The sequence below is a fragment of the Mugil cephalus genome, chromosome 3, assembly GCF_022458985.1.
Source record: "Mugil cephalus isolate CIBA_MC_2020 chromosome 3, CIBA_Mcephalus_1.1, whole genome shotgun sequence".
Lineage (NCBI taxonomy): Eukaryota > Metazoa > Chordata > Actinopteri > Mugiliformes > Mugilidae > Mugil > Mugil cephalus.
The window spans coordinates 29,771,288-29,799,171 of NC_061772.1; the positions used below are offsets into that span (position 1 = coordinate 29,771,288).

At 41.4% G+C, this 27,884-nt stretch overlaps 1 protein-coding gene across 9 annotated transcripts in view; it reads right to left on the bottom strand.

Annotated features, from left to right (window-relative positions):
• The window catches only part of LOC125005037 (serine/threonine-protein kinase BRSK2-like), a 116,804-nt gene that overhangs the window by 3,989 nt on the left and 84,931 nt on the right, over positions 1 to 27,884 (bottom strand). Inside the window, exons 7-20 of one of the 9 annotated variants that reach the window (XM_047579971.1) lie at positions 26,607 to 26,675; positions 22,747 to 22,893; positions 21,512 to 21,543; positions 21,042 to 21,206; positions 20,776 to 20,873; positions 19,696 to 19,846; positions 17,251 to 17,310; positions 12,324 to 12,384; positions 9,197 to 9,404; positions 8,686 to 8,734; positions 7,278 to 7,401; positions 5,804 to 5,984; positions 5,070 to 5,162; positions 2,152 to 2,199 (exon numbers count right to left, since the gene is read on the bottom strand). In XM_047579971.1, the coding sequence (XP_047435927.1) occupies positions 2,152 to 2,199; positions 5,070 to 5,162; positions 5,804 to 5,984; positions 7,278 to 7,401; positions 8,686 to 8,734; positions 9,197 to 9,404; positions 12,324 to 12,384; positions 17,251 to 17,310; positions 19,696 to 19,846; positions 20,776 to 20,873; positions 21,042 to 21,206; positions 21,512 to 21,543; positions 22,747 to 22,893; positions 26,607 to 26,675 (1,486 nt within the window). Of the gene's footprint in view, positions 1 to 2,151; positions 2,200 to 5,069; positions 5,163 to 5,803; positions 5,985 to 7,277; positions 7,402 to 8,685; positions 8,735 to 9,196; positions 9,855 to 12,323; positions 12,385 to 17,250; positions 17,311 to 19,695; positions 19,850 to 20,775; positions 20,874 to 21,041; positions 21,207 to 21,511; positions 21,544 to 22,746; positions 22,894 to 26,606; positions 26,676 to 27,884 lie in introns of all 9 variants that reach the window. The other 8 variants (XM_047579966.1, XM_047579970.1, XM_047579965.1 and 5 more) reach the window with 8 other exon arrangements.

Below are 27,884 nucleotides of genomic sequence, written 5' to 3' on the forward strand. Positions count from 1 at the left end.
TTACTAGCTACTGTAATCAATGCAACACTAGAAATAATTGCTTTTTTGTTGTTTTTGTAAAAGTAAAATGATTATTTAGCTTGGTCAAAATGTTCATTAGCATTTTAACCATTAGCATTTGCTCCATTAGCATTTCCATGGCATTTTGGATTCTGTCTTGGTTTTTATTGTTCATCTGAAGGCGCTGATAGTCTGTCAACATAAGTTGATGCATCTATTAGCATCTTTTTAAAGTGAATTCTGCACATTCTCTCGGTACGAACGTCTCCCAAAGCTCCGGTTAGCTCGCCATCCTGTCAACATCCATCACAACAACATCCGTCCAGTAAGACAAAGGTTCTTTTGGTCAGTACTTTCAAAACAGTCATGAAATCATGCAACAATACAGCACAGAACACACGTTAATACACTGATCATTGCCGGGGTTAGTCTTCACACGGTGCAACCCTTCAGTGGGAAACATCTTGGTTTTGGTGATGAACAGGAATAAATGTGCTTCGTCGTGATCACTTACTATCATTCCTCTCCTGCAACATGTTAGTCTGATATTTTGTTCCAGTGATTTTAAATATGTTAAGTTTTGGAGGAGGAGGAGGGTGAACAACCTCTTATCAAGCATCATCATGCAGAGGGGTTACTGAGGTCAGTCAAGAGCCACGCACTCAAACATCCATCTCATCAAGTCATTTAGTCTCTGCAACAAATCTACCGATTAAAAACCTTCAGCTGAGGACGATCAACTCCTCCAGGTTCACGAGTTTGACTTAATGTTTCTGCTGAATCCCTGAAAGCAGCAGCATCTACGTATTAACAGTATTAACTAATGTAATGATGCCTGGTCTCAGATACTTATGGAACACGAGACAGTCAGTCTCTGCACTGGTTAGTGCTACAACCAGTCACACAAATGAATGTGATCAAGGCTTTCAACAAATGCTGTAGGTATATATATATTACAGAAGTGTGAAAACAAGTCGGCCATGTCCATGAAAGCTCTAGACTAGTCTGAATAGAACTTGGTGGAAACTTGGTGTGTTCCATATTTACATGTTTTTGAAAGCGGAGTGATATTGAAGTGTGTTGTTGTTTTGTTTTTTTTTTCAAAAATATATATTGTTGCTTTAATGTTAAACTAAATTTACGCTATTAAAGCTACACAAATTGTAACTGAACAGATAATTTGAACCAACTCATGAGTTTTTCACTAGAATTATTTACAGTGATGAATCTATAAGACCACACGAGGCAGAAATGTATAAAAATATCCAAAAGTTTTAATTGTTTAATTTAAATGTAGATAAAAGTCTTCACTGTTAATTTTCCTGTTTTGGTTTTACCAGGTTAATGTTTTTAGCTGCTGTTCCAGTTTGAAATTCCAACTCAGAACTTAGAAATTCTGACTTCTGAGTAGAAATGGAACTCACCATTATAACCACAGGACTGTAGCGTGATTCTCTGATCGCAGCCATTTACAGTGAATAACGTCCAGTGGTCAGATGACGTATACTTCTAAGGGGCCTTTATCGTTGACGTTTGGACCTGATTTGAGTCAACTTTCAGCAAATGAGACGTCCCTCAGAAATAATCAATCTTGAAACAGTGTCTGTGATTTGGCTTTTTGTTCATGAAGTAGAGTTTAGGTAAAGCATCAACATACGGAAACAACGTCTTTGAATGGATTTATGGTTTGACTGCGTACGTACTAGCTTTGTTCAAGCATAACAAGGCCAACCGAGGATACCCTACTTCATTATAAAATGATAAGGTAAGAATTCATCGGGCCTTGCATCAACTGCTCCACCAAGAATATCAAAAAATGCTGCTCAGTTTTCTCTTTCTCTTTTTTCTGCATGTTGTGCTGTCAGTGCTGTAGCGTGGACAGAACCCACTGGAACTGGAATAACTTCTATTCAGCACTGAAATCGGTGTCTTACCCTCACATTTAAATGACTTGCTGAGATGAATTCATATTTTATTTGCTGCTCACACTCTCACTCGTGTTAGTGCAGACGGGTGTGTTGGTGACAGGCCTCCAGGACGTTGGCTGTGTGAGTGTTAAAAGCCAGAGTTAAAGTGTTTCATTTATTTTATTTTATTATTCTTATTTTTTTATTTCACAGCTGGGAGCTCCTGGGCCGCTCTGGGTCTTACCACGCTTGGAGGATTTACTGGGCAAAGGAGCTGAGCGCTGAGAACCATCTGAGAGCAGAGGACAGTGTCAGAAACCCAGCGCTTCATCAACACGTCAGCTGACACCAAACATCAGCAGGAAAAACTCCAGTGACTCCAGACATGAGGACGAGTGTTCAGCCCGTTTGACAGATTCTTTCTGAGATGGATTCTAGTTGGAGGTTTTGTTCCTTTCTTTCCTTTAGGTGCTACAGCAGTGGCTCTATTCATAGGTGTGGATCAAACTGTCTAAGGTGAATCCACTAAGTTAACAGAGAGGATTCATTACAGCGGCTCTTTGGTTCCTCTGCTTCTAAATGTATTATTGACCAGCAGCCAAGTTTTATTTTAGAGCATTAATAAATACGCTCATAATTACATTCATACATATTTATTTCCTCTGTTTCCTCGAGATCTACAGAAAATTAATTATTATCTATCAAACATTAAATCACAGAGCAAACGTCTCACCTGATATTAGCTTATTATTTTACTACATTATAGTGTTAAAGGCATCCATTACTCAGCATGAATTAAATATATCAAGATGTGGAGAAATCAAAACTTTGTTTTCCTGAGATAAAGTCGAGTTTACATGAGATAAACAAACATGTATAGAGAGACAATTGGACTGTAGATTTGACTGTACATTTTTTGTAATTTTTTACCTTATTCTTATTTTATTTTATTTTTATTCTTATGTCTATGTCTGGTTCATATGCGTTCTTTCTTATCTTGGGACTCAATAAAGTGATCTTGAATCTTGAATCTTGAGGCTTCCGTACATAACAAAGGCGAAGCATATGAATAATATATATATATGAAAAAAACTCAGGATTTGTTGTTTGCTTGTGGAATGACTTCAAAAGATCAACACTGAGCTCTACGGATGAGAATCACCGGGTTAATCAGACACAACTAATCAAAATAAATGTTGCAAAATATTTATCCTGTGTCCTGTAGTTTTTAAATTTCTATTCGTATGCCTGTATATGTTTGTGTTTAGTTTTGCTGCTGTGCTCTGAGTCTCTGCACAGTCAATAAAGTCTCTGTATGTCTCTCAGAGAGTAAATATCAGCCTTAAAGTAACGAGTCCCAGATGTTTCTGACGCTGAGACTTTTTCTGCCTCAAAAAAAGTTTATGTTCAAACTAGTTCTATTGACTCAATGTGTAATAACGTTGAGGAAAAATATCTGACAGATCCATTGATGCTTGTTAATAAAGTTTCACGGTGGTTGATGTTTTAGGGGCTTGTTAACACATATAATTAATTTAGCTTCTGTGGAAACTGTTCAGTTTGAATCTCTGATCTGAACCATTGATCAAACCGAATAAATATTCTCTTTTAAAAGTTCTCAACTGCAACTAAATCTGCTGCAGCACAAATTAATTCCAACTAAGCAGCAGCTACTTAACGACAGTAGATTAACAAGACGAGTTCATGTTTCTGTTCTACTGTCGTAAAATAATTTAACTCTGAGAAACAGGCTGAACATTCACTTCATATTTCTCTTTAAAATCCATCTTCCACGTTTACACATGTACGACCTCATACGCAAAGCACACACACACACACACGCACACACACACAGAAACACACAAAAAGGCAGGTAGAACATTTTATCCAACGACATGCATCAACAAACACCTTCACACCGTTTGTTTGGCTGCAGACAGTTTAAAACATGCTGTCGCTCGTCACTGTGTGTGTGAATGGCAGCTCACCCAGAACCATCAGCACAGATCCCTGACAAAGTGTGTGTGTGTGTGTGTGTGTGTGTGTGTCTGTGTGTGTGTGTGTGTGCATGGTTCTGGGCTTTTCTCATTCAGCATGCAGCCATTCAGTTCATCCAAGAGGCACTAGAGTAGAAGCTGTGGATGAGAGAAGCAGGGTGGCATGGAGGGGCGGAACCAGAGGCAGAGAGACAGAGCAGACAGACAGAGATGTGGGTTATTGGCACATCTACGCAGCCGACGGGTGGAGGTTGGTGGGCGGAGGTGGTGCATACAGTGCCTGATAAAAGTTCCCATCTGTGGCAGTGACTGGGCAGACTGGTGTGACTGACTGAATAAATATAAATGATAAAAGAAAAAGAGTAAATGTTTGTCTGGGAGGTGAGGAAAACTAAAATCTGTCTGTTTGAGGAGTCCTGGTCTAAGGTCTGGTCTAGTGGATCCGTGTGTGTTTGTGTGTGTGTGTGCGCGTGTGACTGGGTTGTAGTTACTCTGCTTCGCCACCAGAGGGGACCATTATCAAGTAAATAACCACAGACAAACACGATGTCACACTAGCAAACAAGAACTAAAAAAAAAACCTGACGAGGACAACGGGAGAACAGTCACAGTTTCTTTTCTTCCGTGTTTTCTTTAAATTCATCCATCGACACATAGGCAGCCCCAAAGCATCCAATCATGTCAAAGACGAGTTCAAAGACTTGTGGGAATTGTTCCACTAAAAAAAATAAAAAAAAAAAAAAAGGATTCTCTCTGCATGTGTGCAGGCTGCTCTCCTCTCTCCGTGGAGGATATGTTTGGTGTGCAGCTCCTCAGTGGCCGTAATCTAGAGCTCATTAAACAACCTCACCGTGTGTGTGTGTGTGTGTGTGTGTGTGTGTGTGTGCGTGTGCATCGGAGTGCACGCCATGGTATGTGGCAGGGACATGCACGTGGAGATGCTGTGTGCTTAAAGCAGAGTGCTGAGCTGAGCTGTGCTGAGCTGTGCTGAGCTGTGCTGAGCTGAGCGGGGCCCGGGCCGAGGTGTGGCTGTGCTGTGATGCCAGGAGGGAGGCTGTGAGGACGTGGAGGAGGAGGAGGAGGAGGAGGAGGAGGAGGAGGGTGGGGAGGAGGGGGGTTTGGGGGTGTAGGCGTGAGGGACGGGTGGCGGGGGGACTGCACTCACCAGAGATCTGCGGCTGGATGCCGGGCTGGTCGTTGGAGCTGAGCAGCTGGGCCTGGATGGTCTCCACCACACGTTTAAAACGCCGACTGGGACCTGACGACGTGATGCAGATGTAGTTTATTTATCTGAAGAGGACAGAGCTTCACCTAAAGCTCAGGTCTTTAAGAGGGGCTCCGTGACCCCTAGTGGTGACGTGCAGGTACTGCAATCTTTGGTTGATCAGACATTATTTATATATATACACATGTATTTATTTCCACAAACTTAATTCCTTTAACCTTTTCATGCATAGTGCTTATCAACCAACACAGTGGACGCTTATGCATCACTCCATACACCCGTCAGTGGAAGTGCAATTTAATTCAAAATCAAGATGGCCGACACAGAGACAGAAACCTCTGGAATTTTCTGGAAATACTTTCATAGCAGGGCACCACTGAACGGTGGCACCAAGTAACATCTAAGAATTAATATTACTGGTAAAATGTGTGGATATTTATTTTATACCAGGAGAAATTTGTAATTAATCATGTGAGTGGACAATTTTGTAACTTCATGAAAAATAGCGGTAACAATAACAGCTAAAATGAAGGCTGCTAGTTATTAATAATTAACTAATGAGCTACTAATTAATTAATCATAGACTGCATGAAACTAGACTAAAACTATCAAAGATAACGATGATTAAACTGTGACTGATGATCATTTTCATCGCTGTGGTGGTGTGAGTTCACCTGAGAGCAGGGTGAAGGTGACGGAGTAGATGCCGTTCTCCTTGGTGGCGCTGGTGCTCTCGGTGTAGGTGATGTCCACCTGGAACTTGACGGGCTTCTGGAAAACCGTGGGGCCGGCCGTGGACTTGTACTCCGCCCGGAAACTGGTCTGAGAGATGACGCTGTGGCTCAGGCTGGGAATCTGAGAGCAGGGAGGACGGAGTTAGTTCTCTGAGTGGAATAAAAAAAAAAAAAAACCTTCAGCGTCAGCATGGACGGCGGCCTGGATGTAAGAGGACGAGACGGGAGCAGAAGGAGACGGGGTGTTGGACGTGTTGTGTCTGGACATGTTGGTGGCATCCTGCAGCGTCAGCGTCTGAGCAGAGACGCAGAGACATGAAGAGACGAGACGTGAAGAGACGAGACGTGAAGAGACGTGAAGAGACGAGACGTCTGCTGCTCCGTGCACCGACCGAACATCAGGAACATCAACCTACAACCAGACTCACGACTGGTCTCTGATATGAAGTGAGTTCACATTAACATGAGACTCAACAAATTATAAAGATGAAGAATGTGATTTATATGGTTTGATCCAAATGTGTCTTGATGTTACACATGTACATTATTACTATTATGTTTTGTAACTTTATTAAAATAAATTCATAAAATTTAAACATGCATATCCTCCATTCATCCATCCATCTTCTTAATGTTGTTTATTATATTTAAAGAAAAAAAATGTTTAATGCTCTGACATGTTAGTAACAACTTGTGTTAATTAATGTAGAAGCCAGTCATAGTTTTCTAACAGATTTTCTACTTTTCCATTTAGATTTGTAGGATTCTTAAACTTTTATGGGAGTATAACAGCCTCCAAAGCCTTTTATAAACCTCCCACATGTCTGTAGACTGAGTGACTACAGCAGCGTCCATGTGCTAACGTTTAAGTGACAGTAGGAGACGTCAGTGATGAGGCCTCTACCTCACACCACAAACTTTAAACCGTGATGGAGTTTACAGGTTCCTCCCTAAGGTTTGACAGCGGAGGAGAGAAGAAAGTGAGACAGTGGAGCAGATACTGAGTGAATAAAACAGGTCTCATTAGCATCACATTACCTCGTTTGTTCTTTCTTCTTTAACATTAGTTAACGGAGCCAGCGGAGCTCCACTGAGGTACACATGGTCTCAGATATTTGTAGAGTTTTAAAAACATTTTGTGAGTTTTATGCGTCACTAAAGACACAAAATAAGATAAACTGGACAATATGTTTTCTGTGATGTTGCCTCAGACCCCTGGTAGATTATCCAGCACATTTCAATAAGTTTAGGGCTTCATCTTTCTTTTGTTGCAGGACAGTCGTGGCCACAGTGAAGGTTTTGCAGATTTGTTCCGTCCATCAGTGAAGGTGAAGATGAGAGTCTGCTTTTAATTTGGGATTCAGACATTTAGACATCTGTAAGTGTGATGAGCGCCGTGGATCTGGACACGTACTGAGAGGAAGGCGTGGACGATGTCGGCCTTGATGGAGCTCAGAGGTTTGTCTCTGATCACGATGAAGATCTGCTCCTCCTTCTCCAGGTTGATGAAGTTCCCGAACCACGACTTCTTAGCCAGTCTGCAGAGGAGAGAATACGACGGAGATAAGACCCGGGTTTACTCACAAATACGTCAAATTTATTTACTTATAATCAGCTACAAATAAATAAAATATGTGCTTATTGATTCTAAGAATATTTATGCACTATTTATTATCAGTAGTTTCGACATAGTAACCTCATCCAGTGTTTTTTTCTTTATTTTTATTATTTTCTATCTTTAGATTTAAACTGAAGACATCTGACATCTAAACTATGAATGAACACAAAAACCTGATTTTAAAGTCACCACCATTAGTTCTGATGGAAGCTTTGCACACTCCTGTCGTTGTCTCCATCAAATATTGAACAAGTTTGAGTTGAGTTGTGTTGTGCAGTAGAACGGTTGGTTCACAGTTCACTAATAGACGGCTCTTATAATTTAATAATAATATTAGGTCAAGAATTACTCAGCATGTAAAGATGAAGTAAAAATAGTAAATTTGTATATATATAAATATAGTATATATATGTTTGCTTAAACTATTGTACTTTATTATTATACAATTTTATTATTTTTTAATATATTTTTTTATTTTAATATTATAATATATATGATCATATTATTTCCAATTATATATTTTTTTACTTTTAAAATCTTATTTTATTTTTTTATTTTTTATTTTTTTCAACTATCTTACACCTATTTTTCTTTTTTTTCTAGTGAGTGCAACTGAGCTGCTGTATCCAATCAATTTGCCTTGTGGAGTCTAAAGAGAAACATTAGTCCATCGTTACTTAAAGGCATGAAGCTCAGTGAGTCTGGAACATTTCAAGAACTTGTTGAATGTTTCCTCAAGTGCAGCCGTGAAAAAAAAAACATCAACTTGTTTCCGTGACAAAAAGAAGAAGCTCAAGAGTTAAAGTTTAGAAACAGAAGATTAACATCAACTCAAAGTGGAGCCACATAAACGGTATAAACGAGTTCAGGTAGTAGACACGTGTCAACATCAACCTCTGCAAAGACGCGACAACTGGGGAGGAAGAAGAAGAAGAAGAAGAAGAAGAAGAAGAAGAAGAAGGGGAAGAAGGGGAAGAAGGGGAAGAAGGAGGGGACGGCTTGGGACGTTAGACCAGTGGAAATCTGGGTTCAGTCTGATTCTTCCTGGAGAGATTTATTCAAGACTGTTGGAAAACTTTTGCATGTGGCTGAACCAAGACTGTGCAAAGCTGTTATTTAATCTTTCACTTTCAAACACTTTCGTTGTTTACAACATAACTCCATGTGTGTTCCTTCATGGTAGAAAAGAAGAGACGTTACTCACTCTGGAGAGGAGTCTGGGGTGAGGCTGGACATGTCCTCCTGGGTGGGAACTGTGGACGCAAACAGAGGAAACGACGGTTATAAAAATATTTGAGTCTAAGCTTCTTCACATTCAACAAAAAAATAAATAAAATAAATCCTCGCTGTAAATGAAACTCCTGGTGTCTCGGCTAAGTCTATCTGGAGGGAGTCAGGCGCTATCAAAGCCGCTGTGAGCAAAACGACACAAACTAAAAGGGGAAAATGGCCAATTTTCCGCTGTCTGTAATGAGGTAGTTATCTTCATTATGACATGGCCAGAGGCGGCAGATCCTCCTGATAAGGTTGGCAGCAGGTGAACCGGAGCTAAACACAGTCATTAAGAGCCAGAGAGGATTTCTGCTTATTCCCCTGAGCTACAGGAAGCCGGCTCGGCGCACAAACACACTCTGCTGGACGGATCGTCGCCCGGATAAAGAATGAGATCAAATAAAATGTGACCTGATTTAAACGAGGAATCTTAATTTAACCACCTTGCATTTTCCTGCGGTGGAAGCGCGGCGAGCCCAGGAAGCTGTTCTTGATGGAGTTGAGGCGCGTCCTCCAGGGCATGCCGCCGATGGACGGGCTGGGCGGCGGCGTCGGGCTGGGCGTGCCGGCCGGGCTGTCCTTGGGCGTGTGCACCGGGGTGCCTTTGGGGGTGGGGAGGGGGCTCCCTCTGGGGGAGGGGTGAGGGGTCACCTGTGTGATGGGGACAGATTTGCCGTTGTGGTCAGGGTGCAGGCGGTGACGGCGGAGGGGCGTCATAGGGGGCACCGGGGACAGGGGGATGGACAGCTTGGGGGGCACGGTGAGGGGAGGGTGGCGCCTCACCCGCGGGCTGTTTGGGAGGCAGGGAGCCAGGGGCTGGCTGGGCGTGGACGGCTCGGACTTGGGCGTGGAGGGGGTCTGGGCCATGTTGGGGAGCGGGTTGGACCTGGTCGTCTGCAGGGGCTTGTCAGACACTTTGGGCTTGGCGGGGAGGGTCTGCGTGCGGGGGTGCATGAGGGGGGACCCCATCTTTGGCTGGTAGGAGTTGGGCGTGCGCGGCCCCACCCCGTTGAGGCGGACCTCGGGGGAGCGGGTGGGGCTGCAGTTGGGGGACTGACACAGGTCGGGGGACTGGGGCGGGATGAAGAACCGCCGGTTGGGCTGTGATTGGTCATGCACCGTTTCACATGACAGCGGGTTGAGCCAATGAGAAAGCCAGAGGAGGGAGCAGCACCACGGCCCAATAAAGGTTCATTCCCATTTAAAAAAAAAAAAAAAAGAAGTAGAAAAAAAACACACCAGGAAATAAAAAGAAGGAGCGTGGCGGATGGGTTGAGAAGTGGAGCAGGCAGGAAGTGGTGAGAGTGCAAGAAAGAAAGAAAAACAAAGACATGCGATTAGCACAGTGATCAGCCAATCAGGAGGCAGCAGTGGAGCATTCATGACGCATTAACAGAAGGGATGCACCGAGATCAGAGCGCTGACCACAGCTGATCCAGACCACACGCTTCCACAAATCATTTCTGAACCAACGAGCACCGACTAGGCCACATTTTAACTGGGACTTCTGCAGATTTTCCTTTTATTTACCAATATTTTTTGTGCAAAACTTAAATATACGAGATCACGTATCACGGTTTAGTTCTATGATCATTCATAAGTTACAATCCCCGAATTCAGCTTCAAGATCTATTTGTTTAAAAACTATTTACTACAAAAATGAGACAAAATCATCTGTCAGTAAATATGCAAATATGACTCGCAAATAATAAATCTGTCTATCCTCAAAGTACCCACAGTCTTTACTACTAAAACCAATTTGTACTGATATGAGAGAATTATTAACTAATAATGTAGGAAAATGTGCAGTATATGTTTAGAAAGTCATCTTCTAATAAAGTTCAATATCTTTAAACCAGTACGGCTACACTTAAATCTAAATAACATCTGATGCTTTGGTAAAACTCCAGATATGAGGTTAATTACACAAAAATTAAAGTGAAATATTTCTAATAAATGCTCACAAATAAACTAGCAGTACTCAAAAAAAACTGTGCCAAATTATTTCCTCCATTATTTTGAGTTAATAAAGTTTAAACGTTTAGAGTTAGTGACACGTATAATTCCATCTCAATTAATTTAACTGATTAATTCAATTCAAATATTCACAGTAACGATTCATCTCAAATCTTTATAACTGAGGTTCGTTCTTATTTTAACCGTTAACCAGCAGCAGCTCATTTCAACATGTGACATTTTTTACGTGTTATTGTTTTTATTGATTTCTTTTATATTTTATTTTGCACCAGTCACTGGACTCCCTTCATTTTGTTATGTGCCTTAGTTTTTATATTAAAATGTCCTGATTTCTTCATATAATCCTGGGTTTGTGCTGCACAAACGGCAGAACTGATAAAAAAGCAGACTCAGACTTTTAAGCTCCTTGATTTAAGACATTCTAGTTTTTGCAGTGAACTACATTCATTTCATTCTTTGCCAATTTACCAATGCTTCTTTACTGTTGCTGTTGTTGCATGAACCGACCAGCGGAGCGACACGCTGCATTCACAGCGAACTGCCTGATACTTCGGTGCATCCCTAATTACCAACGAGTGACGCAGCTCGAGAGCTAAGAGCTTTTAGCTCGGCCTCCGCCTGGGGAAGGCAGTCGGCGTGCATGCGTCGGCGCTGGCGCACGTGCTTGTGTGGGCTGAGAAGCGTGAACACATGACGACGCACATCAAGCATGGTAGATGCACAGCATGCCAGCGTCACACGATGCAGCGACGCACAGCGATGCAGCAGATGCACAGCGATGCACATACAGGATGCACATAACGATGCAACACGTCTATGACATAGAAGCATGAGCTGATGGGGTTACAGACATTCAAACTCTAGGAGCTTTTTCCCATTTTCTGATTTCACATTTCACCTCGTTTAAATTGCCAATTGTTCTCGCATGCACCTTTTACACGCTTCATATAGGAACAGGAAACACTACAGACAAAAATCTGCCTCCTCTTCAGTTTCCGCTCCGATAAGCACCATCTAATGCGCTGCACTGAAGAGTAAAACAATGACATCCATTATAAAGTCTTTGCGAGAGAAAACGTTTGATGACATGCCGCCTGCGTCCTTGCTGAGCGTTACCTTTTAAAATAAATGCACAGCTTCACAGAAAGCAGCGAGGCTGAGTTACACATTAACCTCTCATTTGATTGTGCAGCAGCAGCTTTCAGGCCGTTTCATTCAGATCGATTGCTCCTCTAATCTGCAGCTGCAGTAGAATCTGTTCTGTATGGACGCTGATCACCTGATCTCATCTGGAGTTTAGTAGTTTTCCCTCCGATGGATCCGGTCTCACTTCATCTAAAGCTCAGTGTGACGTACGGGGAAGTCTATCAGGTCATCTCACATGTGTGTAGTAACGTACTCTCATTAACCTCAGACTCTCCCGTACGTCAAACCGTCTTCTGATGAAGTCCACGGGCTGATGAGACGCGGAGGTGAATGGATATCTGTGCTTTGTGTGTGTGTGTGTGTGTGTGTGTGTGTAACAGCATGCCAGCAGAGCCAGCCAGCCAGGTGCATTGTGGGAAACCAGCAGAGGAAGGACAGAAGACTTACCCTGGGACTGCTGAGAGGACTGGTGGACAGACCAGAGGACGCTCCGCTGATCGACCGCGACCTAACACACACAAACACACACACACACACACACACACACACACACACAGAGTAAGATCAATATTCAGAAAGTTAACAGTGAGCAGGAAAACACAACAATACACAAATTACACAGGTTTTATTGACAGACACTCTCTGTCCCTCTATGCTGATTGGTTCTGAGCTGGTCACATGTTTCATGGGCGCCATGTTAGATACATCTAACCAATATTCACACATAGAGAAGTGGCAATAACAGAGAATAAAGTTGGATTAAAAGGTAAAATATGCCACAGTGCTCAGCCTACGGCTACAGCACAGGATCAGGAAAACACGGAGGAAACTCCACCGTTTCCCCAGTGAACAAAAAGTTATGGGAGAAGAAATTTAAAAGGAAGAACTGGATGTCAGCTGATTTCTCTCTATTATGTGATGAGGTAAATGTCAATGTCTCTGTTTGACGTTTGTTAAGATTTTATATAGAAAAATAAAGTCACACCATCATTAATGTGAACATTGATCTCAAAAAGACCCAACACCACTTTATAAATGAATGAAGTTTGAAGTTAGCCTAGCCTTGTGCTAGCCTTATGCTAGCTAGTCATCTGGACTAAAGGCTTAGAAAAATAGCAGCTAGCGTCAAATATACTGTGAAACCATGTGTTCATGTAATTTATGTCCATGTAGACAGACACATTTAACTGATACATAACTTTACCTCAGTACTAAGTTATTATGGCTAGCATGCTAATGCTATAATGGTAACACTAATGCTACTAAGACAGGAAGTTGGACTCTTTTATTCTGACGGGACATTATCCAGCACCGTTTCTACACCTCTTAATAAATGGACTTACATGGAGTCAGTCTGAGCCATTTAGCAGTAAACAGATTCTCCTCCACTTCATGTCTCCTCATTAAAATGACGGCGGATGTTAGCTCGTCTGCTGCTAACACCCCTGGCTAATAAAGTCAGAGCTAACTTTGAAAAATCTGCAACATCTGCCGACAACATGAGTGATTCAGGGTAACGCTCAAATATGAACAGCAGCCTGCGTTAGAGTCAACATCTATAAATAGTTCAGAAATGTCAGCATCACACACACACACACACACACACACACACACACACACACACACACAGCCATACATCCGCTGCAAAATTCATTAGCACCGTTCCTCTTTTCTTCTCTTCACGAGCTTTTCCATTTTTCATCTACGTGTCATTAACTTTTCATATTTCCCTCCTTCTCCTTCTCGCTTTAGCCCAAATGTCGTCACACGTACACGCTCTCAAACACACACACACACACACACACACAAAACGCACACGCACAAACACACACGGTTTCACCAAAAATCTGCTGATGTCTTTCAAGACTTTGGGATTTAATTGCCCACAGACAATTTGGAAGTGAAAAATGAAAACGGTAAATCATAATTAAATGTGCATGAAGACACACACACACACACACACGTTTGTATGGCTATCTTTATGAGGACATTCATTGTCATCATGCATTCACTAGCACTTTACGCTAACCATAAGCTAATTGTAACTTTTAGCCTAAAACCGAGTCTCAAACAGCCTCGTAAAGAAGTGAGAACCAGCCAGAACCTCCTCACTTTGCACAAATGTCCTCACACACACACACACACACACACACACACACACACACACACACACACACACACACACACACACACAAACACACTGGACTAATGTTAGTTTTAGTTTCCCCTGTTTCGTTGTCATCATATAAAACCACGGCTCTAATCTTATTTCCTCCATCGCTGTCATCTTTTAGCTGATGTGTGTTGTAAAGTCTGATCTCTGCATCATTAAGATACAAATGAATGTAAAAACTGAGAAAACATGAAAAGTATTTCTACATCCGTCTCTTGCTCTGATTATTCATCGGCTTCACAGTGAGACGAGCGTCTTCAGTTACTTTCAGGTCCTTGATCTCTTGCTGCCTCAATAATAAATACACACTGTACTTTTTACTGTAGCAAAACCAAGAAGTTTAAACATCAGCTGCTCCTGAGCTCGTCCCGCTTCATTACTAATTAATAAAGAAGAAAAAAGGAAAAAGGAAAAATCAAATAAATAAATGAGCGACACAAATGGGACGCATGTAAACGTTGGCGACCTTTGGAGACACGGCAGCTGTTTGCAGCGAGTCTTAACTACAGTTAACAAAAGATGCATTTAGGAGGTAATTTAAAATAACGCAGATTTATTATTATATTTATCATCATTTAACCATTTTTAATCGGGTGAAGGACTGAAAATTAAATCCAAATCAAATAAATAAATGAGAAAGATGCTAGCTGTTCCCTGTGAGTGTTCATGCTAAGCTAATATTTCATGGACATGTCAAGAATTAGAAAAAAATATGAACATATGTTAATTTTAGGGCATTAATGGTAAGAACGTAACAATTTTTGTAAATGGGGCACTAAAAAAAAAAAAAAAATCAAAACCCATCAAACTCACGAACTCTTGCAACTAATCTTTAATCAGGTCCAAGGCTCTAATAACTGATGCTATCAGAAATACTGGCATATAAAGGGTTAAAAGTCAGAAATGAATCAAACCTTTGGGGTTTGTGATTAGATCTGAAGGGGAATAAAAGATTTATGTAAAAACAAAGTAGAAAAAAAATGTTAACATGTTACTTTTAGGGCGTTTTTTAAGACGACACGTTTGTCTATTAATGGCAACAACGTAACGATTTAGTTCACACAGTGTAACAGTGGAACATTATGGGATCTGAGTTTGAAATATCATAATTTATTAAAAAACAAACAAACAAAAAAATAATGTCCTTATCATGAGGGTTATTGCATATTGTGGAGCCTGAAGATCGATTCAGGTCTTCTCATTTAAGTGTTTCAGTCTTAATAAATGAGTTTAAAATAAAATGTTTTGTTTTTTTTTTCCAGTGAGTAACCAGCTGAGCGGAGCCTCATCACCACCACTGCTTCACTTAATGATAAGAACATGATGTGTGGTCCCGATCAGAGTCACCGTGTCTGAACAGCTGCCAGCGAACGCAGCCAGACTCCACACAGTCAGACACTTCACCAGAGGAGCTTCCATTAACATGCAACTCATTAAACGTGACACCCATCCAGTCTTTGAAATCTGGAGAAAAAAAAAATGAATTCGTGGTTTTGATGTGTGTTGGAGAGGAAAAACGCAACAAGCCCCGTTTTAAAGGATCTCCCCAATTAGATGATAAGCGAGATAAAGGGCTACTCAGAGGAGCTGGAAGCCTCATTTCCATCTCCTGTTTGTGCTCCATTTGCATTCCTGGCAATTAATTTATGCTAATCTCCATCCATGCTGCAAATCCATACACAAATTCCCCATAAGGTCGTCCATACAGGAAGGCTGCAGCAGTGATGCTGGTTACCCCCCCAGACTGGCAGAGCACAAACAAATACAACACGTCCCCCTCCCACCACCTGCATGCATTTACAGTAAACATCCACAGAAATGATGAGGACTGAAGATGGAATGAAGGAAGGAAGGATGGAGGGAGGGGGGGAGGGAGGGGGAGAAGAGAAGCTGACCTAAAAATTCGCCTCCTGAGGGTTGGGGGAGTAACGTCATAGAGGAAAATGTGCTATTCTTTTGATTTCACACAGAATATTCTGCTGCTGCTCTCAGTTAACACACTGATGCTGGAGTTTGTTGTCAGTGTCTGTTTTACCTCCTCTACCCTCAGAATCATGAACTTCACACGTATAATATACATTCACGAGGCGGTAACATGTCTTAATATCCAGACCGAGACAATGCACTTCATACCAGCAGGGGGCAGTAGTCTGTGTTCATCGTCACAAGAGGAAATAGGAGGAGCTGGAAGGTAGGAGGAGCTACAAACTGTCAAACCGAACTACAGTGAGACAAAGGGGCTTTAGTGTTTCAACATGGTGGTTTAGTTTGTTACTGAACAGCCAATCAGAACGATTCCTCACACTAGTGTCAACAGTGTGAGACACGTTCAGCCTGGTGGTGTCTACATTTACAGGGCAGGTTTCAACTGAAGAAAAAAATATATATATAATCGTCTGAACGATTCTACAGAAGAGCATTAGGGCGACCAGTAAGAAAAAAAATAGAAGAGGTAGATTTCTTTTTTCTTGTCATCATGCACTTCAAGAAAAAAGTTGAAAAATAATTGTCATATTGTCGACCTTCAAACTGGCGACTTTTTTCTCAAAATTTCTACTTTTTTTTCCCAAAATTGACTTTTTTCTCAAAATTGTATTTCAACTTTTTTCTTAAAATTTTGACCGTTTTTCTCGAAATTACGACTTTTTTTTTCTTTGAAAATGTACTTTGGCTTTTTTTCTCAAAATTCTGACAATTTTTTTCCTAAAAGTTTGACTTTTTTTCTCAAAATTTTGACTTTTTTTCCTCAAAATTTAAAATTGTTTTCTTAAAGTGCATGATGAAAAAAAATCTACCTTCTCTAACTTTTTTTTTTTTTCTCATGGGTGGCCCTAATTTTCCTGGTCACACCTACATTGGAGATAACACAGCACCTGCAAATGTGGTTGCTCTGATTAACATTGGGAAGTGGTAAAAAAGGAAAAGACATTTTTTACAGTGTAATATCCTCACACATACTATTGCACTGTAGCATAACAGGATCTGTGTGAATATTATTGTGTCTCGTAAGGTTTTCATGTTTTTGGTCAGAAAGTTGTTCACGATGTTAAAGACACGGATGATTTAGGTCGAATGACGTGCAACATTTAAAGGTGAAGACAAAAATATGTAGGAACTAAAAAGGAAAAGAATCAACTCATGGGAAGAAAGGATGAGAAGAGACGTGACACGTGAACTGAGAGTGACGGAGCAGACCAATACCTTTCCTCCTTGCTGCAGTTAGCGTTTGTGATATCCAAGCTTTTACTGAAAACAGATTTGCTAAAAGGGGGCAGACAGAAAACCAAGAGACAGACAGAAAAGGTCGTCACATAAGGATAAACCTAAAGTCCAACATGCAGCACGAACAAACGATCCAAAGAAACATCACTAGAACATGAAAAATAATAAGAAATAAAAATAAATCATCATGAAACAAAGAGCAATGCAAAAACCTCATGCATGAAAGGAAACAAAAGAATAAGAGGAGAAACACGTTCATGGGTCATGCTCGAGTCAGAGGGACTTTCCACAGGCTCAGGAATAAACGTCTGTTCCACCCTCATACATTCATAGGTTCCTGCTGCAGGTTCAACACAGCGACATCAAAAACATGACGCAAACACACTTGGTTCTCAGGATAAACACTAAAACAACGTGTGGTCTTCAAATAATTAACTGCACAACATTTTAAAACACAGTTAATGACTTAAAGTGAATCCACGCAGCTCTGAGCTGGATCTAATGGGACGTGGTGGAAGGACCTGAAGCATCAAACCTCTGCTCTGCTGTGCGTCGATGCTGCTTACTACAAACACTTTATGCAGTAATTTAGAAAACTCTGTAAATGTATGAACTGTGTGTCCATTTAAAAGACAGAGTGTGGGACAAGGTGTTTTCTTTCCCTCCACCCGTAACCAGAGTCTGAGCATCGTGAGTCTGTTTGGACGTTTAACAAGTAAAAGCTCCGTGTTATTAGTGTTAATCAGCTCATCTCCAAGGCTTCAGTCAGCGCTCTTTATCTGCACCGAGCCGCCCGTCTAACAGCGGGTTCCCCAACTACAACACACCACACGCTGATTATTTATCTCCAATCAAACTGCTGGAAACTGGCGTCTGTGATCTGAGCCTCAGACTGAATGAACAGCTCTGCTTCCAGGCTGCTGATCTGTACACGACTGGATCCGTACGTTCAGTGTCAGACGCAGGCGTCGTTATTTACATTAAAGGACAAACCTCGGCTTTAAACTCAACTTCATCCGTCACTGTTTAGCAGATGAGAGCAGCTCCTGATGGAGATGGAATGTAAAAAATAAAAAATAAAAAAGATCTACTGGCCAGATCTTCAGTTTTCATACATACAGCATCGTTCCTGTTTGACCTTTTATTGACGTTTGTGTGACGTGATTCAACATTTTCATATTTCTTTGTTTAAACCTTTTAGCCTCATTTTATCTTTTATCATTTAGTTTTTATGGTGCATATTTTCATTTCAAGTTTGCTTTTAAAACCAGAAACAGAAACTGGAAAAATATCTGATTTATATTTTAGAGCCAAGTATGAAAAAATAAAAATATTTTATCTGGTCCAGGTCTAAATAAACCTGGTTCTTCTCCAGATTCTTTTAAACAGACGAGACCAGATTCCTTGTGTCAGAAAGTCTAAAATCACATCTGAATATTGTTGAATATTAAATACTGAGTTCTTCTTCTTCTACTTCTTCACTTACAGAAACGTCTTCTTCCATATGAATCAGGTAACGACTGTTTCCTTGTTTAGTTTTCTTTCTTTTTTAATACATTAAAGGATGAAATATAAATTTACTTGTTTCTTTATTTTCTAAAACCAAACTTGAAACACCAAAATGTACAAGTCCTGTGTCACTTTAAAACTTTCCTCTTCTTGGTTTTGTATATTTTCAGAATATTTTTTGTAACTTCTACCTCATTCTTACACTGATATTTTTATTTTTATCTTGTTCTTATCTTTGACTCGTATCCTTATGTCTGTGTCTGGTCACATTTATGTTGAGACTCTTGGACAAAACGATTTCCCTGCAGGGATGGATAAAGTGATCTTGAATCTTTCTGCTCCGTGACGTGATAAAATATAAATGCATATGTTTAAAGCGTGCAGCCTCTTCCAGCGGATGCTCCTCGTCCTCTTTGACCACATGCTCCATGCACACTTGACACAGACACAGGCCTGGGAGCCTTGTTCATGCACGGTGACGGAGCACAGTCAGTCTCTGGCCACAGTCTGATACAGGAGTTTACGTCAGGCTGCGTGTGATGTGTTACTGTTCGTCCTGAGCCGACACACAAAGAGCAACGTGTCATGTATTTAACCGCAGTTCAATGAAGCGGGGAGAGACTTACAGCTGCGACGCGACTTCCCAGAGAACTTTACAAGGCTCAGAGAGGAGAGGAAGTCAACGGAGGGCAAACGGTGAAATGAATTTCACAGAATCAGGCTGTAGTTTGTGCAGCTGAAGCCTCTGAGTCTTTACTGCTGAACTGTGATTAAATGCATTAGTTATCAAACTGATAATCAGACGATAATCATCGAATACACAGTGGACGACAGTGAATGTCCTCTGTGGACGCAGAGGAGCGCGTTGGTCCATGCACCTGAACACACGTGCATCCCTCCGCCTCCTCCTCTTACCTCTGTCCGTGTGTGGCCATGTCGATGGCCCGTCGCACCGGCACCGGCGACCCTCCCTCCGTCACGCTCAGCACCTCCATGGACTTCCTCTCCGGCCTCCGCTTCCCGTGGCGGCTCAGCATGGGCGAATCCACGCGCTTCCTGGGGGGGTCTACTGAGCGGGGCCACGGTGATCCCAGGTCCCAGGTCACATGCAACGAGGGAGGGAGAGCAGTCAGGAGACAAGACCACCGAGACTCAACAGAACTCGCCTGGTTCTGGTTCTGGTTCTACACACATTCATCAGCAGCGACGTGATCGACAGGATCAAACCCTCTCCGGCTGCTGAGCCACATGTACTTTGCTTTAAAAGGTGCAGTCGATACTTTATCACACTAATAAATAATAATAAACCTTTCCAGACACAAAAGGACGCGTTACAAGAACAGAGACTAATTAGACAAATTGGACAAATCAGACAAGAGGAAGAGGACAAGCTGAACTAACTGAGGAGGTGAAGATGGACTCAATATGAGCCAAGAGCCCGGGCCAACACACGGGTGTGTGTGTGTGTGTGTGTGTGTGTGTGTGAGAAAAGATTCAGAAAAGATTTGAAAAAAGAGAAAACAAGAATAACTTAAAAGGAACACAGATCTTCTTCTGGAAGAATGTGAACAAAGAAACCAAAGAATCCAAATCAAAAAGCCAATTTGTTCAGGAAACACAATGACACATGTTAGTTTGATTGTTGTGTCATTGTTGTGTCATGAAAGGTCGACAAACATTCTTTTTTTCTGTTTTGTTTGTGATGAAATTGTTTCTTGGGAACTAAAATGAAAACAGCTGATACCTATTCTATTTCATTTTATTTTATATATATTTATTTATATGATAAATTATATATTGATATATTGAATTGTTCTGTTTTAATCAATGAATGAAATAAAAAAACTAAAGTCCTCCCTGGACAAACCACTGGACACTTTTTCCTCCTGGAGGTTCGTGTTGTTTGATGAAGATGGATCTAATTAAATCCCCTTTGACATGAATGTGTGGAGCCGACATCGTGTCCAGGACCTTGGTCTTCTGGGGGGAACCTACCGATTTCATTGCGTGGTGGAAGGTTCTGGTCCTCCTGGCTGGGGTATCTCTCCTTCCGGTCCAGCAGCAGGAAGTAGATCATCTTCTCCTGGTTGTCCCTGCGGAGACAGAGAGGACAGACAGACGCAGTGAGCGAGGACAGAAAGACGCTTCATCATTTAATAGAAGAATTCATCAAAGTGACAATTTCTGTCTTCCCCCCTCCCTCCCTCCTCCCCCCTCTCCATCCCCCCTGTCCCTCCCCCCCGTGCGTCCCCGTCACTCACTCTTCAGACAGCAGGTCTTTGGTCAGCTTGTCCTTGTCTCTGAAGCAGCCCAGGGAGTGCATGCTCTCCAGGACGTCGGGGTCGATCTCCTCGGCCAGAGCCAACATCCTGATGGCCACTTTCCTGGGGACCGGCTGCTCCGGCTCCGGCTCGTTCTTTCCAGCTCTGCAGCACAAGACACGGAACATTTCACCGAACTAAGACCACGTACGGGGACGTTTAGAGAAACAGCGTTTAACAGCGACACTGCTAACTGAAGAACATATCTGAGGTAATGGTGTAATTTCTGATCAGCAGCAGATTTCAGACTGAAAAGTTAATCTACTACAGACCAGATGCCACTAGGACCAAAGGAAAGTCTTGATGTCTGAGCTTCTTCTTGGAGACTTCTCGTATTAGCTGCTACATGTTTCCTTGTTATCAACTCTCAAATATGAAAAGACAAAGAGCAGAGAGGTGAGTGTACTTACAGGTACCACGTATGCTTCTGGATCTGCTCTAACTGTAACAGAGATCAGAGCAGGAAACCAACATTAGTGACTTTCATCCTGTTTCACACATTAAATCCAAGCAGAGAGAACATGAAGCTGCTTGTATCTGTTCACGGAGCTTTATCACCTGAAGAACATAATAATCATGTTTTCTGTTCCCTGATCTGAATCTAAAAGCAGCAGCAGGACGTCCTCAGCGCTTCCAGCTCCTCCTTGTTATTTAGTGTTTGCGGTGGAGCAGCGGTTAGCACTGCTGCCTCACAGCCACAGGGTTCTGGGTTGGAACCCGTTTGTGTTGAGTTTACATGTCATCTCTGTGTGTGTTTTCTCTCCAGGTCGACTAATGAGTGTTAACTGTTGGTTCTAAATTGGCCGTAGGTGCGTTGGCTCTTGCTGATGTTGGCAGAACAGTAGCTCATTGGCTCAAACCTCAAACCTCCTGCTGGGTTCGTTCCCTCAGACTAAAAACCAGCAGCTTCAGATACATGTTTGCTTGGATTATGAAAAAAGGCTTTTAAAGAAACTAGATTTTCTTACAGACTTTTAAAGTTTTTTATCAGACATTTACAAACTGATTGTGATTAATAGTTGTGTAACGATACATGCGTTCGTACTGAGCTGCTTTGTGCAAATAAACAACAAGCAATGTTTTTTTTGCTTTGGTTTCGATACTGAACCGAAAATGAACCGAACTTCGACCTGAAACATTTGACTTTAGCATCTAGAATCCACAGAATCTTTTTTTGTGACGTACTGAAACAGTCTGAGGATTAAACGTGACGGTTTCACTTTTAATTCACTTTATTTTTAGGCATCTGTGATATATATATAACACTGTTAAAATGATCTCATCGTTCAAGAAAACAGCCGTTTCTCTGTGGGGATGTTGCCTCAGAAACACGAGGTCCACTTTGAAAATAGTAAAATTACAACCTTTGTTATTTTTGCTTTTGTTTCTATTCTGAGCTGAATCAAGTCTTTGGCTTGAGATGAAAAGTCTGCAGAGCCCAGTAGCTGGAGACCAGTCACGGTGCAGAGGAGCTAAATTTAGCCCCATCGGTCCCTACGGCAACCGGCCAGACCGCAGGAGGTTCAGCCCTCTGCTGCAGGGCAGGTCCGCGGAGGTGAGGGGGGGGTGGGGGGGGGGGGGGGGGGGGGGTGAGGAGGGGTGAGGAGGGGTGAGGAGAGGGGGGGGGGGGTGCGCGCCAGCTTACCGTCAGCCTCTTGCCGGCGTCCACCTCGATCATACCGCGCAGAAGGTTCTGACAGTCCGGAGGGATGAAGTGAGGCATGTGGAAAACTCCCAGCTTCACCTTCTCCAGAAGGTTCCTCAGGTTGTCGTCATCGAACGGCAAAGCGCCCTGAGACACACACACGGGTCAGAATCAGAGTCCACTGCAGAGGCTTTACTTTAAATATGTCTTTTCTTCTACATGCACAACTTTCATTTGATTCACTGAGACTGAGGATAAACTGTTTTCAACTCCGAATAAAGTTTATTTATTTATTTACTCTCATAACTTCCTTCTTTTCTTTCTAGATTATCGGTTTAATTTTACTTTATATTTGCACATTTTGCTTCAATGTGTAAAAAAAACAAATCAAATCAACTTCAAGAAAAGCATGTTTGCTCTTAATTTACTCCTCATCGCGGCTGTGTTTCTGTTTCCAGTAGAGATGCAGAGGAAGAACCTGCAGAGAGCAGTGAAGCTGCTGTTGTTTTATTTCATTTTTTTTTAGATGTATTATTTATCCTCTTGTTTTTCTGCCACGCTGTGACTGGGCCTCAGCACTAAGTTTAGTTTAGTTTTTCTTTCATGAACCTTGTGATACATCAAATACTTGTATCATCAGTATCATGCAACAAATTCCTTCACATGTAGAAACATCCAGCCTGGTTCTCTGCTTTTTTCTAGCATTCAGGCATTTAGATAAGAGGCGTTAGCCTTCACTGTCATCACACTGACAGCTACAGGTCACAACAGAACTGTGGTTGGTGAAACTGAAGGTCCCTAATGTTTCCTGTACAGAGTTTGGAACCACTGCTGGTCTGGTCTGGTCCAGGTGGGTTCTACATGTCTCAGTAACATCCACATGAATGAACACCAGGTCCAAAAGTTTCACTGCAGAAAACACTGAATTCTCACATGGTTGAGGTTATTCATTTCTCCTGTCAGTGGTCATAATGTTGTGGCATATATGTGGATATTACATCTACAGTTAGAATTACATATGTTGATTAGAAGCTGGAGGAAAGTTCATGTTGCAGTGATTTCTGTCTCTTCTCTGATAAACTGACGTTGAGCTGTTGTTTCTCCAGAGTTTATAAAGTCAATAAATAAATAACAGTGACACATATTAACAGTAGAACATGTTGCAGCAGATCTCTGGAGTCTTATTGTTTGAATCACTTTTACTGCCATTAAATAAACAGAGGAAAAATCAATAAGCCTGGGAGATGAAGACGTTTATTAGCTGCAGTGAAGCTGCCCTTTCAGCGGACCCGGCGCTGACGTCCTCCCGTTGTCATGTAAATATCCCGTCAGGTGTTCACCCAGAGATAATCTGGACTCTGAGGCCGGGGAGGACGGGAGGAGGACGGGAGGCGTCTCTCTGAGAGACATCAGAGCATCAGAGCATCAGAGCCGACGCTGCTCTCCAGTTGGCTGTGAGCGCGCTCAGCGACGTGATGACTGATACCGTTTCCTCCTCATTAATAAAAAAGAAGAAGAAGAGCTGGACGCAGGCAGACGGCCGCTGACATGACGGCGGTAATGAAAACGACACAAGTGGAGAGATTTATCTTCACATGATGACTGTGTCCTGTGCTCCGTCTTAATCAGGAGGAGAACACGCATGCGTTCACACGGACAAACACTTCCACGCCGCTCTGACTCCTCACTCGTCTCTGTCACATTAGAGACGAGGAGCTGCTGCTGAGAGAGGAGGAGCCTCAGGAGGTGACGAGCACGAGCACGAGCACGAGCACAGCTCAGCCACGTTAACCCTCAGGACAAAAACACAGGGACATTTATGTCCAATTGGACAAAACTCTACTCTTCGTTTTGGCTGTTACTGCACATGGCACAGTTTATCCCTAAAAAAAGTTGAAGGTAAATAAATAATAATTCTAACAGGTCAACAGAAAAAAAATGTACAAAAACGTTCATGTCCAAAAACTGCTATAAAAACTTAACTGATTAAAATGTTTGTTTCTGATTTTTATTTTTGTTTCTGCATAAATCTCTTAAACCACTTCAGCACTTTCCAAAACTATGGCAGCTAAATGATGCTAAGCTCAGTAACACAAGCACAAACAAGGAATGACATAAACATTTCATACATAGGCCCTATAACGGTGAAATGGCTGATTTTAGTGTTGAACACAACACAAATTTGACCAGTTTTCTCATAAGCGAAACCCTAATATTTCAGTTTGAAAGGATTTATGTTGTCGTGGCTGAGAGATTAATAAATGTAGTTTTAATGGAAGTCAATGGGACATTTTTGTAAATTTTAAATCTGATGCTCCACAAAAACTAATAATGCAATCAAGTCAGTATTTTAGATAATCTTGTTTTTGTAAAAACAACAGTGACTTCAAGATATCAAACTGGCATTTAAGGGGTTAAAATTCCTCAAAATGATTGAATCTTTGGTAGTTTTGTAAAGTGCTGAAGTGGTTTAAGAGATTTATGTAGAAAAAAACTGAAAAAAAATATTAATCAGTTAAGTTTTTATAGCAGTTCTTGATAAAGATTAAGAGAACTTATATATATAATAAAGAATAAGAGCAGAATTTGACAGTGAGATATCTGAACATCGTGGGGTCATGTGATGTTCTGATACGATGCATCACAGGCTCTGAGTTTTAATGTTCAGAGATCCACCTTCATTTGGTTTATTGATCTGTTTGTCTGGTTCTCAGTCATCCAGGTCATTATATGGATGTAGACATGTAGAGGTTTCTGATCATCAGAGAAGCTTCTTCAGGGTTGAAGGACTGGAACATTTGTCACAGTTCTCGACCGACCATGCAAAAGACATTTGACAGGTTTATGAGTCCTACATCCTGTAGTGAGGGTGTTATGGGTAAACTCATCCATGTCTCGTGTCCAGATGTACAAAGGTTCTGGGTTAAAGTTGTGGACAAGGTTTTCTGAGCTGGTGGAGAAGAAGCTCCGACTGGAACCTGCACATCTTCTGTTAGATGACGAGTTCAGGTTCAAGATCACTGAGGCAAAAAATCTGATAGTTCTGAGATGGATTCCACCACATCAGCCATCAATAAAACATGGGCTTCAAACCCTCCTGGAGGAGGTCGACCTGGGGGGGGGTCATCAGCTCACAGCAATAATCTAGATAATATCCAGATGTGCGTTGGTTCTTGTCTAGAGGAACATTTGAAATGATGCAGCGTTGGTCTGTGTGGATGTGATCAGTTTTAATCGGTGGAACGCTGGGATCTTGTTCTGACAGGAGCATCGATGGCACCTGCTGCTATAATTATACCTGCAAATGGTTCATATAAATATGATCACAAGAACCGGAGCTTATGTGGCACTAGTGCACCTTTACACACTAGTGTGGATGTGACGCTGGGTCCCAGTGGCTGTGGGTTAGTTTAGATCCTCCTTCCTACATCCACCACTTTTACAAATCTTTACCGGTGAAGTGTGAACAGTTTGTGCATCGACTGCACTCATCTCTGTTTAGGAAACTGTCTCAGAGTCCTGCGTGTTCTCTCGTTAGATTTATAGTTTGGCTTTAACGTTTTATTGGTACATAGTGTGTTTCCAGCATCTTCATCTTTAATTTATTCCAGCCTGTGAGAGCAGAGACTTTTAAACTGATAATATCTCGTCCCATTTGAAACATCAGTGTCTTTTCCTGACGTGTTTGCAGCTGGAGGACAGGACGTGTCTGGATTTACTGTAAATTTAATTCTTCTGGCTCAGACTCGGAGGAGATCTCGACTTCCTGTGCAAACATCATTTACGAAAGTTTGTTTTTCCGCTTCAAGATACAAATTCAGTTCATTCGGTGCCGCTCGGCCGCAGCAGCCGTCACTCACCACTAAAAGTGCAAACAGGATGACTCCACAGCTCCACGCGTCGGCTTTCCTCCCGTCGTACTTCTCCCCCTGCAGCAAACAGCCAGAGAAACAGAGATGAGACTCTCAGCTTCCCCCAAAAAACTAAAAATCAGCCACAACAACTTCTTTATAACTCAGCTATCAGCTATTTATGACGGCGTCTGAATTCTCAGACTGTAGGCTACACAAACCTCAGGTGCATCCATAAAACATCATCTCTGTATCTATATGAGGAATGTGTTGAATAAATGTGCAGTAAATGTTAAATGTTAAAGAAATAAAAACAATGCTTTATTTTGTGCATATTTCCAGCAAACTTTCCCCAAAGTCCCCTGGATATTACTTGTGTTTACGTGAATACTTCCATGAAAATCACGTGTGCCATCATTTCAGTTTCAGTTTTCCATTTTTATTAGACCTGAACTTGCCTGTGTTTAACGCATGTTTCATGAAGACGTCACAGAACCGTGGTTAATGGCTCAGATTGAAGGAAACATTAAAACAGAAACATAAATCACTTCACTAACTTGTTTTTGTTGAAATCAGGGTCTGAATACCTCATTTTATTTGCAATAATTCTGTTCTAGCTATTAAATGTCAGGTTTGTGTAGAACTACTAATGAACTGATGCGCTCATTATTCAGGCAAAATAAAAGGGGTGGGAAGATATTTTAATAAATATGAAGAAATACTATACACTTCATTCTTTTTCTGGGTTTGTTTTAGGTATAATTTATACACAAACACCAGTTAGTTCATTCTTTATTTTATACATTTTTCCAGGAAATATCTGGTGAAACATTTCCCTTAAACTGACTATTTACGTGTAATTTACTTCCAAGAAACATTTATACCATTAAACAGAACCATTAATCACTTTATCTGAAAATGTGGATCATTGAATAAGTAACTTCCATCTGAACTTAAACTTAAGACACTTAAATATCAGATTTATATGTAAAAGTACGAAACATTTCATGCAGGTTGTTTTAGTGATGAAGTCAGAATTAGTTTCACAAGTAAGAAACTAGACGAGGGGATATACTTTTTTAACTTTCCTTATAATTAATATGCTATTACATCCATTTCTTTTAGGTATAATTTACCTATAAATTCCAATTAGACTTTGTATTTACCTGTAACTTTCAAAGAGACATTTATACCATGAAACAGAAGAAGAAATCACCTCATTTATTTATCATTATGAAATATGTTGCCCAACTTTTTTTCTGTATAAACTAATTTATGTTGTGTATT